This window comes from Dromiciops gliroides, chromosome 1 (genome assembly GCF_019393635.1).
Source record: "Dromiciops gliroides isolate mDroGli1 chromosome 1, mDroGli1.pri, whole genome shotgun sequence".
In the NCBI taxonomy this organism is placed as follows: Eukaryota; Metazoa; Chordata; class Mammalia; order Microbiotheria; family Microbiotheriidae; genus Dromiciops; species Dromiciops gliroides.
Genome location: NC_057861.1, coordinates 667,778,600 through 667,790,698, shown reverse-complemented (window position 1 = coordinate 667,790,698; position 12,099 = coordinate 667,778,600). Strand labels below are relative to the sequence as shown.

General features: G+C 34.1%; 1 protein-coding gene across 4 annotated transcripts in view; it reads right to left on the bottom strand.

Annotated features, from left to right (window-relative positions):
• SMARCC1 (SWI/SNF related, matrix associated, actin dependent regulator of chromatin subfamily c member 1) overlaps window positions 1–12,099 on the bottom strand; it is a 173,503-nt gene that overhangs the window by 111,799 nt on the left and 49,605 nt on the right. For all 4 annotated transcript variants that reach the window (XM_043963478.1, XM_043963485.1, XM_043963471.1 and 1 more), the window contains exons 6-8: window positions 12,002–12,071; window positions 7,991–8,060; window positions 3,556–3,631 (exon numbers count right to left, since the gene is read on the bottom strand). In XM_043963478.1, the coding sequence (XP_043819413.1) occupies window positions 3,556–3,631; window positions 7,991–8,060; window positions 12,002–12,071 (216 nt within the window). The remainder of the gene's footprint in view (window positions 1–3,555; window positions 3,632–7,990; window positions 8,061–12,001; window positions 12,072–12,099) is intronic.

Sequence of the window (12,099 nt, the reverse complement as noted above, 5' to 3'; positions counted from 1 at the left end):
TGTAGATTTATTTCTCCAAATTATTTTGTTATTGTCTCCTAAACTTCTATAAAGTAACTGTTAGTATGTTGATTGGTAAAATATGCTAAATGTACAAATTTATTTACATAGTACTTTTTAATACATTAGCTTAGTCACACCAAGAGTATAGGATTCCACCTTCAATTATTTGCATCTGTGGGGCAAGCTAGGTGGCACAGTGGATAGAGCACTGGCCCTGAAACTGGGAGGATTTACTTGCCTCAGAAATTTACTAGTTGTGTGATCTTGGGCAAGTCACTTAACCCCAATTGCCTTAAACATCCTGGGTCATCTCCAATCATCTTGATGTATATCTTACTTACTACCCTGATGGCTCTGGAAGACAGAGTGAGGTTGGTGACCTTACACAGCTCTCACTCACTTAAATCCAATTCACTGCAAGTCATGACATCACCTCCTAATGTCATGGTCCTCTTTGGGAACAGGACAAACAACAACATTAGGATCTTTATTTTTGCAATGTCTTTTTAAATTCTATTTATATACAACTGAATCTTGGTAGGTCATCTTTCACGTGTTTTATTCATTTCTTGTTATTTTTAAAGACATCCTAATGTCTTATTGGTATTGGTTAAAATTGTCAAGTAATACTAATTGATATGTTTGTATTTATTTTGCATACTACTACTTTACTGAAGTTACTGCCTCAGTATTTTGGTTGATTCTCTAAGACGTAGGTAGGTCAACTTTCAGATGTTTTATTCATTTCTTGTTATTTTAAAAGACATCTGAAAACTATGAACAACTGTCTCTTCTTTGTCAATGTTTACAACGCTGTGTTCTTCACCCTAAAAATAAACTTCTGGAACAATGTTAAACAATATTAACTGTAAGAATATTCTAGTTTTGGAGGGGCATCTAGGTGGCACAGTGGAAAAAACACCAGCCCTGGATTCAGGAAGAACTGAGTTCAAATCTGACCTCAAACACTTGACACTTAGTAGCTCTGTGACCCTGGGCAAGTCATTGCCCTTACCCCTCCAAAAAAGGGAGGGGGGAATATTCTAGCTTTAAGCTTTTAATACTAAGAAAGCTTTCAAAATTTTTCCATTGCAAATATTTCCAGCTATTTCATGTCTATCCTTTTTAGTCATTCTAACATGAGTGCTGCATTTCGGTGAAACTTCTTTCCTGCAAACAATAAAATAATCATGAGGTTTTGATTCTTTTTCTTGGATGAGAATTTAATAGGGACAGTCTGGAATATAGATGGCTGGCCTTCAAAGCAAGAAAACTTGGGTTCAAATACTAATTCAGATACATCATGGCTTGTGACCTTAGGCAATTAACTTAACCTCTCACTGCCCAAGGCACTTCTCTAAGACTCTAAATTGCACAACAGTGCATGTCACAGTAATTGCTTAATGAATGATGATTATTGTCCAAGAAGAGTTGTCAATCTATATTGAAGGAAAGTTTCCTCATTGGCAGTTCCCTACAATGAAGAAATCAAAGACTCACAATGACTTTACTAAAAAAATTGTAAAAGGTTACTGTGCTAATTATTTTCCTAACATTGAATCAACCTTAAATTCCTGCTACATTCAATTTGTTCACTTTGTTAACTTACAAAAACACTACTATATTGACGCTTAAGAGATTTAAAATGTGTGAATCAATGCTCATAAGTGAAATTTTAATGTAATTCTTTTTCTCTGGCTCTTCCCAGTTTAAATATCAGAAAGATATGTTTTCAAAAGCCAGTTGGTTGAGTGCCTTCTATTGTAAATTTTTTTTTTTGGGGGGGGGGGAAGGTTGGGGGTTGGAGGTCAGGGCAATGAGGGTTAAGTGACTTGCCCAGGGTCCAACAGCTAGTCTGAGGGCAGATTTGAACTCAGGTCCTCCTGAATCCAGGCCTGGTGCTTTATCCACTGTGCCACCTAGCTGGCCTGTTCTATATTAACTTATTTTTTTCCTTTTTTTTTTTTTAGTGAGGCAACTGGGTTAAGTGACTTGCCCAGGGTCACACAGCTAGTAAGCGTTAAGTGTCTGAGGCTGCATTTGAACTCAGGTCCTCCTGACTCCAGGGCCAGTGCTCTATCCACTGTGCCACCTAGCTGCCCCTTTATTAACTTTTCTGACAATTCTTTATTCCTATTAATTCACCTTGTTCATTTACTTTGGAAATTTAAATTTCCTTCCTTTTTCTCTTATGAAATTACCTAACATTTTTGTCAATTCTTTCAGTCTTTTCAAAAAATTTCATTCTGAATTATGATGACTTTATTCCAAACTGTCTCAAGTTTGCCTACATTTTTCAGGATTTGTTCTCTGGTACATGTTTTACAGTCATAAATTCTTCTAATTTTCTAGCTTTCCCACAACATGCTCAGTTAATAGAACTTGTCTTCTTCTATTGTGTATATAAGTTTCAGAGATGTAAATTTTCCTTTAGAGGTATTCCCTAGTTAGTATTCTATTTCATTATTTTTTCTGAACATCATTATCATTTATTCTCTGACCTACTCATTATTTAGGATGTCATCAATTAGTTTCAATTTAGTTGTACATCATTTTATAACAGTTCCTTTATTAATTACTAATGTTATTGCAATATAATCTGTAAAAGATGCATTGTCTTTTTACATTTGGTTATGATTGCTTGAAACCTCTAGAACATGATCAATTTCTAATTTCTATAAACGATACTGAGAAATCTGTATACCTTGATTTTTTTCATTCAAAAATTATCAGCATTCAGTCAAACCTTAGTTTTCCAATAGTATCCTTACTTTTTTATTTTTCATGTGATTTGCAGTGGGATTGATTTAGCTCTGATATAAAAATGTTAACATCTCCTACTAATTTTTGTATTATTATCTAAGTCTTCTGTAATACCATTATTTTTCCATTGATGCTATATGGTTGCAATGCACTAAAAAACAAAAACTCAGAACAATCAAAACTGTAGATAATACAAAGGGCAATGAAAAGATGCATTTCAGATGTAAGGAGACTACACCATACTACTAATGATATTCAACAGGGTATGTAAAAAACGATCATCAAAAACCTGCATGACCAAAGAAGATACAAACTGTATCATAAATGAGATCAAAAGGAAGGATAGCCCAACTGTTCCACTAGCATCTATGATACATTAAAAATCAAGAAGGCTTCAACAAAATGGAATTATAGAAGATTCAAAGAAAGTCATGCTTTAACATGAACTGTGAAATGGATCCATTACAAGGCTGAAGTAGTAAAATGTGGAAGATCAGAAAGGAGCTAAAGGCAAATGAATTAGCTACAAATGGAAAAGGCTTCACTTCAAGTCAATTCCAGATATTAAGCTCTTCCTCTTTACCTCAAGGAATAATTTAACTTTATTCTTGAATTTTCCTCTTTGAAAATGCATCTAACCAAAACACTATAGAAGTAAAATTGTAACTTTGATAGAAGAGACAGAGAACACAAAATGCCCTTTCTTTTTTAAACTTCCCGAAGGAACAGTTAGGAAGAACATTTAAGTAACAACACTTCAGAATATTTTATTAGGATGGCACCACTCACTTTCCATGGTTTTTCTGGAATGGGAGGATCTTCAATTTCAGCATCGACATCACTAGCATGGACCCAAGTATCATAGCTAAAAGAAAATTAAAGAGAAAAATATTATTCCACAGGTCCATCTATTTAAAAAGTAACAACATCCTTAAGGATATGGAAAATCATAGCACCAACATAATCTTATTAGATCACATGTGTTAAATGCTATTACTGGAATTTTAAAAAAATTAAATGCAGAAGGAAAAAATAATTTGGCTTTTTTGCAAAAAATTCAGGGGGACAGCTAGGTAGCACAGTGGATAAAGCACTGGCCCTGGATTCAGAAGGAACTGAGTTCAAATCCGGCCTCAAACACTTGACACTTACTAGCTGTGTGACCCTGGGCAAGTCACTTAACTCCCATAGCCCCGCCAAAAAAAAAAATTCAGAAAACATTTTTGAGTAAAAATTACTTGAGATTTAAACTTATTTACATATACAATGTCATTTTCTATACCCTTAACTTTAAGACCAACTGGTCTTCCCAAGGAGGAAGCAGTTAACAAGTATCAACTACAAAGAAAATACAAATTCCCAGAATAGTACAAGAAATGGACAGATTTTGCCCTGGGAAAGAAATTAGTACTTATTACTGAGTCTCCATAGTTGTGCAAGTCTGAGGAAACAGGCTTAATTAAAAATTATGACTGAGGAGAAGTTTTCATTAGCAACAGTCTATATTGGTCACAAGCAAACACAAAGATTGGAGTTTTATTAGGGCACATTAAACATTTTACTACAGGATGTATTTAAACATATAGATGTTTAAATGAATGGTGATTTCCAAGACTGAAGAGATGAAACGGATTTAGGAATGCTTCCCTATACCTATAAGATAAATATCTAGAAAGAATGGGAAAAATAATCAAAAAAAGGAAATCAGAAAATAACGACTGTCTGAAAAGAAAAAGGGAAGCCAATATGAAGAGGTCAGCAAGGGGGAAAATATGTAGGAGAAAGGAAAAAATATTCTATAAACTTTCATAAGAAGAGTTACATAGCATGGATAAGGTGAAGTGCCAAATAAGATAGTGTCTAGAATTTCTGAAGAAAAAGTAGGTTTCTGTGCTTAAACAAATAATAACATGCCTAAGAGAGAACAGAATTAAGAAAATCATTAAAGGTCCCCCAAAACAAATTTATGTAGCAATGATTGGTATGACATCTTTCACTTGTGAGCTCCAAATAGCCAACTAGGAGATATGCAATATTTGCTAGAAGTCTTTGCCAGAAATAGAGAAATGGATAAGATAAAGAATCCAAGGGTCAAAATACAGGCAAACAGTAAGTAGATTCAGTATGTGGAATATGGTACACATATAAGTTATTGTCTGACTGAAGGATTTCAGAATTTAGGATACTAAAAGTGGTACAGTTCCATGACACAATGTTGACTATGACATGATGTAACTAAAGGAGGTAGAAAAAGAAAATTAGTGGAGTTGAGATAGAGGAATTGTGTGACCATATGTCAAAGAGGTCATAAATATATGAAATCTTTAGACCTCAAAGATCATGCCAAAAATGGGATAAAGGGAAACATGATGAGTCACATACTTTACTTATGCCACTAAAGAAGATATGAGTGACCTAAATATTGGTGCAACATGGAATTTCGAAAATGAGGTGAAAGGAGGAGATTGAACGAACAAGGTATATGTCAACATCTCCTGAACCTTTGTGTCAGAAAGAATAACAGTGGCCTCAATATAGAGGTGAATGTAGTATTATTATGAGAAAATGTGATTAAAAGTAAAGTGAAGAGGTGGAAAGAATGTTGGAAAAGTTTGAATTGGTCTGCTGAAAACTGAATTGGCATTTCAAAAAGCATAGAAGAATGGGCTCTAAGAAAAGTGAGACATTTTTTGTGGTGGCAAAGATCTGGAAACTGAGGAGATGCCCATCAATTGAGGAAAGGCTGAAACAAGTTGTGGTATATGACTTGTATATGATTCTGATGGAACTGTGCTGGTAAGAAATGACAAGAAGAATGGTTCAAAGAAACCTGTGAAGACTTATAGGAACTGCTGTTAGGTGAAGTAAACAGAATCAGAAGAGCATCATACATAGTAACAGCAACATCGTAATTATGATCAAATGTGAATGATTTAGTTACTCTAATCAAGACAATGATCCAAGATTAATTCCAAAAGATCCACAAAGAAAAAGATAGGGGTGAGGTGGGAGAGGATCCACCTCCAGAGAGATGTACAATGAACTCTGAGTACAGATTAAAACAATCTGTTTATACCTTACATTTCTTTTATATTTTTAGTGACACTACTTATATGGCAATGTGTTATGCATGACTTCGCATATATAATTTATATCATACTGCTTACTTTCTCAATGGGGGAGTGGGGAGGAGGAAAAAGAGCAATAATTTGCAACACAATTTTAAAAAATGAATGTTAAAACTAAATTTTGATGGTTTGGAACATGGCTAAAAAGAAATATAACTCATCGGAAAGGGGGAAAGGACTCAACAGGAAGCAGAAGAAATATACAGTTTATATCAGGAACACTGACAACCTGGTAAATACAGAGAAGGCAACATAAAATATAAGAGTTTCAAAATCATGGTATAGGAGGACCAACTAAAACAAGAAGGCATATCTAGCCTAGAGAAATAAAGATTAAGATTCCTGAGAGCCATAATTTTCCAATTATCTTGGTTCTTAATTTCAAAATTATCCTTGCATCTTGTCTCTCCTTTAACCCACATACCCAATCAATTGCCTAACTTTATAATTTTATTTACTTTTTATAATTTTTAATTTCTATCACCACAAAATATCTTGAATTCATCCCATTTCTCTACTCACACACATCTACCACCTTAATTCAGGCTGTCAACATTTTTCACCTGAACTACTGTAATAGTTTCCTATTAGCTCTTGCTGCTTCAAGGCTCTCCTCTCTACAGGCAATTCTCCACATAACTAACAGTGTTTTTCCTAAAGTATATGTTTTAACCAGATCTCTCCCCTACTCAACAAAACCAGTTTCCCTATTGCCAATAGAGTCATAAACTGTATAAATTCCTGTTTAGCTTCTAAAACATCTTGCCACTGGTCTCAATCAAGGTTCAAAGCCTTGCTATATACATTATTTCCATTCTCACAATCTATGGTCCAGCCAAACTGGCCTTAACTCTCTTCTACCTCTTGACTTCTGCTGTGGATGTCCTCAATTCTAGAAAATCACTACCTCTACACCTCATAGAATGCCCGCCCCGCCCCCACTCTATTCAAGTAACAAAGAAGAAACCTTTCTTAATGCCCTCAAATGTTAGCACTCTCTCAATCTAAAAATATAACTTACAGTTACTCTGTATAGTTTTGTTTCTACATGGTTCCTGAGAATATACTAACGTTAAACTTCAGACAAGGTTGTCAATTCAAATACATATCCAAACTTTAGAGACACATACTATCTTTTTCAAAAAGGACTGCAATTTTCTTTTACACTACTAAAAGGAAAAGCTATAATTACTTCTTAAACCAAGTTCTTTCAGGGTGTTGTTGTTTTTTTTTTTAAATCTTACTAGAAAGTCAGTAAAAGTACTACTGGTAGCAAGCCAGCAATTGGCTGAGCTGGTACCAGCAATCAATCAGTCAATATCTAGAATAAATTTTAGTTTACTACGGAAAGTTTCAGATGCACAAAACTTTTGATTTGTTAACTCATAAAGGGAAAAATTAGCAACTAAAGTTGACAGCAGTATAAAACACTAATATCATATTTCAGATGTAAAAATCTGTCAATTGAAGAGCTCATAAAGCATAATATTTCATAGTATCTGCCTGACCCATTTCCTGATATCACTTATCCTAAAGATCAAAGATTCACAAAGCTCTTTTTTTAATAATCCTATTTTCCATTTGGTGACTAGTGTGTGGTATCAAGGAACTACAAAATGGATGTAGATTGATTAGAGAAGGCTAAACAAGTTGTGGTATATGAAAATCACACAACATTAGTGTACCATAAGAAATAAATTATGAGGAATTCAGTGAATCATGGAAAAACTTGTATAAACTGTTGCAGAGGTAAACAGAACCAGTACAAAAATACACTACAATAATGTAAATGAAAACACTAAAATGAAACTGAATACTGAATAACTAATAACCAATGTTGACCACAGAGCAGAAATGAAGAAGCGCTTTGTCTCCTTTCAATAGAAAAGTGTGAGGAACAGAAGGGAAAACTATAGGTGTGGAATACTGTATACAGTGTCACATGTGGTCACTGCGTTAATTAGTTTTGCTTGTTTTTCTTTGTTATCAGGGGATCTGAGATGGGGGAGTAGGGCTATCACCTATTAACCATGTGTAACATGTAAAATCAGAATCACCATTTTTTAAAGAAACGTGGGGCCCCTAACTAACATTACCTGTCTGGGTAAAATCCCCAGTGCACTAGCACCTGCTTGTCTTTTTTCATCACAGGTCTCAACCAGTCTTCTGAAATAAAGACAGAAAAAGAAAAATGCTCAATTTAAATTACCATAGAAAATAACAGCTAGTAGCTTTTATTTTGCTTTAATGTGGAGATATGATTTTATCTTCTCTCTATGGAAACCTCTACCTTGGTACTGTGTTGACAAAAAAAAATTTTTTTTCTTTCAAGAGGTTTTTTGTTAGCAAATATTTACCACTAGATGGAGATAAAGACCCGATCTTACTACACTGGTAACCATAGAAGGAAAATACAAACCCTTATACTAAGAGAATTTTCATTGATTTCCTTTACAAAAATTCCAGCAACAAAAAGAACTAAAGGCATAGACCTCATGTTAGTCTGATTTCATGACCTTTTTTTTTTTTTGGTGGGGGGGGGGAAGGCAATTGGGGTTAAGTGACTTGCCCAGGGTCACACAGCTAGTACTCGTCAAGTGTCTGAAGTCAGATTTGAACTCAGGTACTCCTGAATCCAGGGCCAGTGCTCTATCCACTGCACCATCTAGCTGCCCCTCATGACCTTTTTAGGACACAAAGTAAAACATAAAACCTAATATGTATTAGAAGTCAGGTGATATCCATTACATTATTTTAAGGACTGACTGAAATTACAAATTATATAATTACAAATTTATGCAATTTTCAAAATGTATATTTCATGGATTTTTCCCCTTTCTTCCTTTTAGTTCATCTTACTATTGTATCTCAAGTTTTTGTGAATAAAGAATAAGAAATGTTTCAGTAGGTAAAAAACTTTCCCCCAAAAGCATCTAAATTCAAGACTGTTCAAATTATCTTAAAAGATAATCATTCAAATGAATCTTATAATCTAAATAAATAAAAGCTAGATCAGTAAAGTTAAAAGAGTACGCAGTATTTTATCACACGTTATTAACCATAATCTCCATCTAGTGGCAAACAATTACTAACACTAACACACACACACACACACACACACACACACACACAAACTGGGCGGGGGGGAGAGGAATTTTGTCAGCATGATAAAAGGAGAGGTGTGCCTATGCAAAGATCTAACCCAAATCATGAAGATTATTACAAGGAAAGTAAATCTTTCCATTGCTGACTATGATGCTACCCTGTCTTTTATATCTTAGCAAAAAGAAATTTAAATCAACTTTCTGGTTGTATGTTGCCATACATACAAAACTATTATAACTACTCCTGGGTGACTTAAATACAAAAGAGAATAGAATTCATTTCACCCAAATATCCTATTCCTCTTTCTATTTATTGTTTCCCTTTCTTCTGAAATCATAAAACAGTATTCCATAACAATTTAAACTAAAAATAACAACAGAGTGGTAGTTCAATAATGTCACTAAGTTTTGATAAATATTACTGTGGATTTGGGGTTTTTTTTCACCACTTATCTCATAAATATGATTTTGGACATGGTTTTCAACAAATGTTTCTCATTCTGGAAATCATATTCCTAACTCATATTATGTCCCAGTAATGTTTCACTAAACTTGTTAACCAAATTGGTATTTTTTCTAATTCAATAAATACTTGTTAAAAGGTATTTGGCCTTACTGATCAGAGAAATGCAAATTAATACAACTGTGAGGTATTACCCTACACCTATCAGAGTGGCAAATATAACAAAAAAGGAAAATACTGGATGTTGGAGGGGATGTGGGAAAACTGGGATGCTAATCCACTGTTGATGGAGTTGTGAAATGATCTAATCATTTTGGAGAGCAATTTGGAGAAAGAACTAGAGAATTAGGTTGGAGCCTATCCTGAATGCCAGGTAAAGTTCACATTTACCTTCCATAAAGGAAACTCCCTATATAAATGATTTTCTTCAACTGAAGTACTCTACATTCCAACCAATGTGAATTAGTAACATTATGTTCCCATGCCTAAAATAAGGTCCCTATAAATTTCTGCCTACAATCTCCACTTCCTTCAATAGGCTTTCCCTGATATGAGTCAGACATGGTCCTGCCATCCCCAATTCCATCATACCTCTCTTAGGTATTTAAACAAAGTACAAGTTAAAACATGGTATTCATATCCATGTCCTATAATTCATATGACTAATTTGTTGACATCTTTGATTTTCCAAAATGAAACACAGAGTTTTTGCTCTTAGTAGTTACACAATATGTAAACCAGAGAGAAAAAGGAGGATCACAAATAGCATTACCAGGTTAGAATTATGTCAAAATACTGCATGACAGCTACATAAGTAGACAGAACAAAAGACAAGTAATAGTTAAGATAACAAAAACAGAAGAATATTATGCTTCAAGGAACCTAATCTCCCCCATGACATTTCTAAGCAGATTTTCCATCTTCGGTGAGCTTCAGATCAACCAACAAATTTATATCCATTCTATAAAAATTACTTACTGCCTAATCATTTTAAAACTTGATACCAGGGGCAGCTAGGTGGCGCAGTGGATAGAGCACTGGCCCTGAAGTCAGGAATACCTGAGTTCAAATCCAGCCTCAGACAGTTAACACTTACTATGTGTGTGAACCTAGGCAAGTCACTTAACCCCAACTGCCTCACCCAAAAAAAAAAAAATAAAAGGACTTGATACCAACACCAACAGTTTAAAAAGTGCCACTTGATATCTGGAGAAAAAAAATTTCTAAACCTCTACTGGGTTGAGGGGGTGCCCATCAATTGGGGAATGGCTGGACAAGTTGTGCTATATGAATACAATGGAATACTATTGTGCTGTAAGAAATGATGAGCAGGAGGAGTTCAGAGAAATCTGGAGGGTCTTGCGTGAGCTTATGATGAGTGAGATGAGCAGAACCAGAAGAACATTGTACACAGTAACATCAACACTGAGTGTTGATCTACTGTGATGGACTATATTCTTCTCACCAATGCAATGGTACAGAAGAGTTCCAGGGAACTTGTGATGGAAGAGGATCTCCAAATCCAAGAAAAAAAAAAAAAGAACTGAGGACTATAGATGCTGATTGAACCATACTATTTCTTTTGTTTTTGATGCTATTGTTTTTTTCTATTTTGAGGTTTTTCATCATTGCTCTGATTTTTTCTCTTATAACATGACTAATGCAGAAATATGTTTAATGTTATTATGTGTATGTATATATATGTGTTTGTGTGTGTGTGTGTATATATATATATATATATATATATAAATAAACCTATATCAGATTACCTGCTGTCTAGGGGAGGGGGGAGGGAGGGAGAAAAATCTGAAATTGTAAAGCTTGTATAAACAAAAGTTGAGAACTATCTTTACATGTAATGGAAAAAAAATTAATACTTTATTAATTTAAAAAAAACCCTCTACTGGTCTTAAATCCTCGAAAGGTATCAATTCTTCAAAAACACCTTGTTATATGGCTTGTTTTTATAATGTTTTAAAATCCTTCAACATTGCTTATTCATTTAAATTTATATTTCAAAGTCAAACTGTTTATTTGCTTAAGCTTATGTTTAAATTTCTATTCCCCAAACCTTTGTTTTTTTGGCAAAGAAAGACTTAAAAAATTAATCATAAACTCATCTAAACAAAGCGCTAAATAACATGACTAAGATCAGCAGTATCAAATATAAAGAGAAAAGGATCCTTGCGGGCCACACACTGAATTAGTAAACTACAAATTAACATTATCTATGTTGCACTGTATTTTTAATCATTTTGTTAAACATTATCCAATTATATTTTAGTCTGATTGGTCCTCAAGGGAGGTTGACATCTAAGTCAGAGGCAAATTTAGGCCCAATATAATAAAAATTATTGCAGCTATACTAAAGTGGAAAGGGAACTGTTGGGAGGTAGTGTGACCATATCACTAACTAAGGCAAGGTTTTCCAAAGAACAAAAAGTTATTTTAAAAAAATTATATTTAGCATACTATCTTATTTTGAAATCTTTTATATAGGAATTATGAATGATCATAACAGAACACAAACACTGACTTACCATCCTCCAATGAGGTAGGATTAGGATAAATGTGATGAGAGGCTTTTGATTTTTCATCAGTGAATGTTCCCTGGAAGATAATTGTAACAAAAAGAATG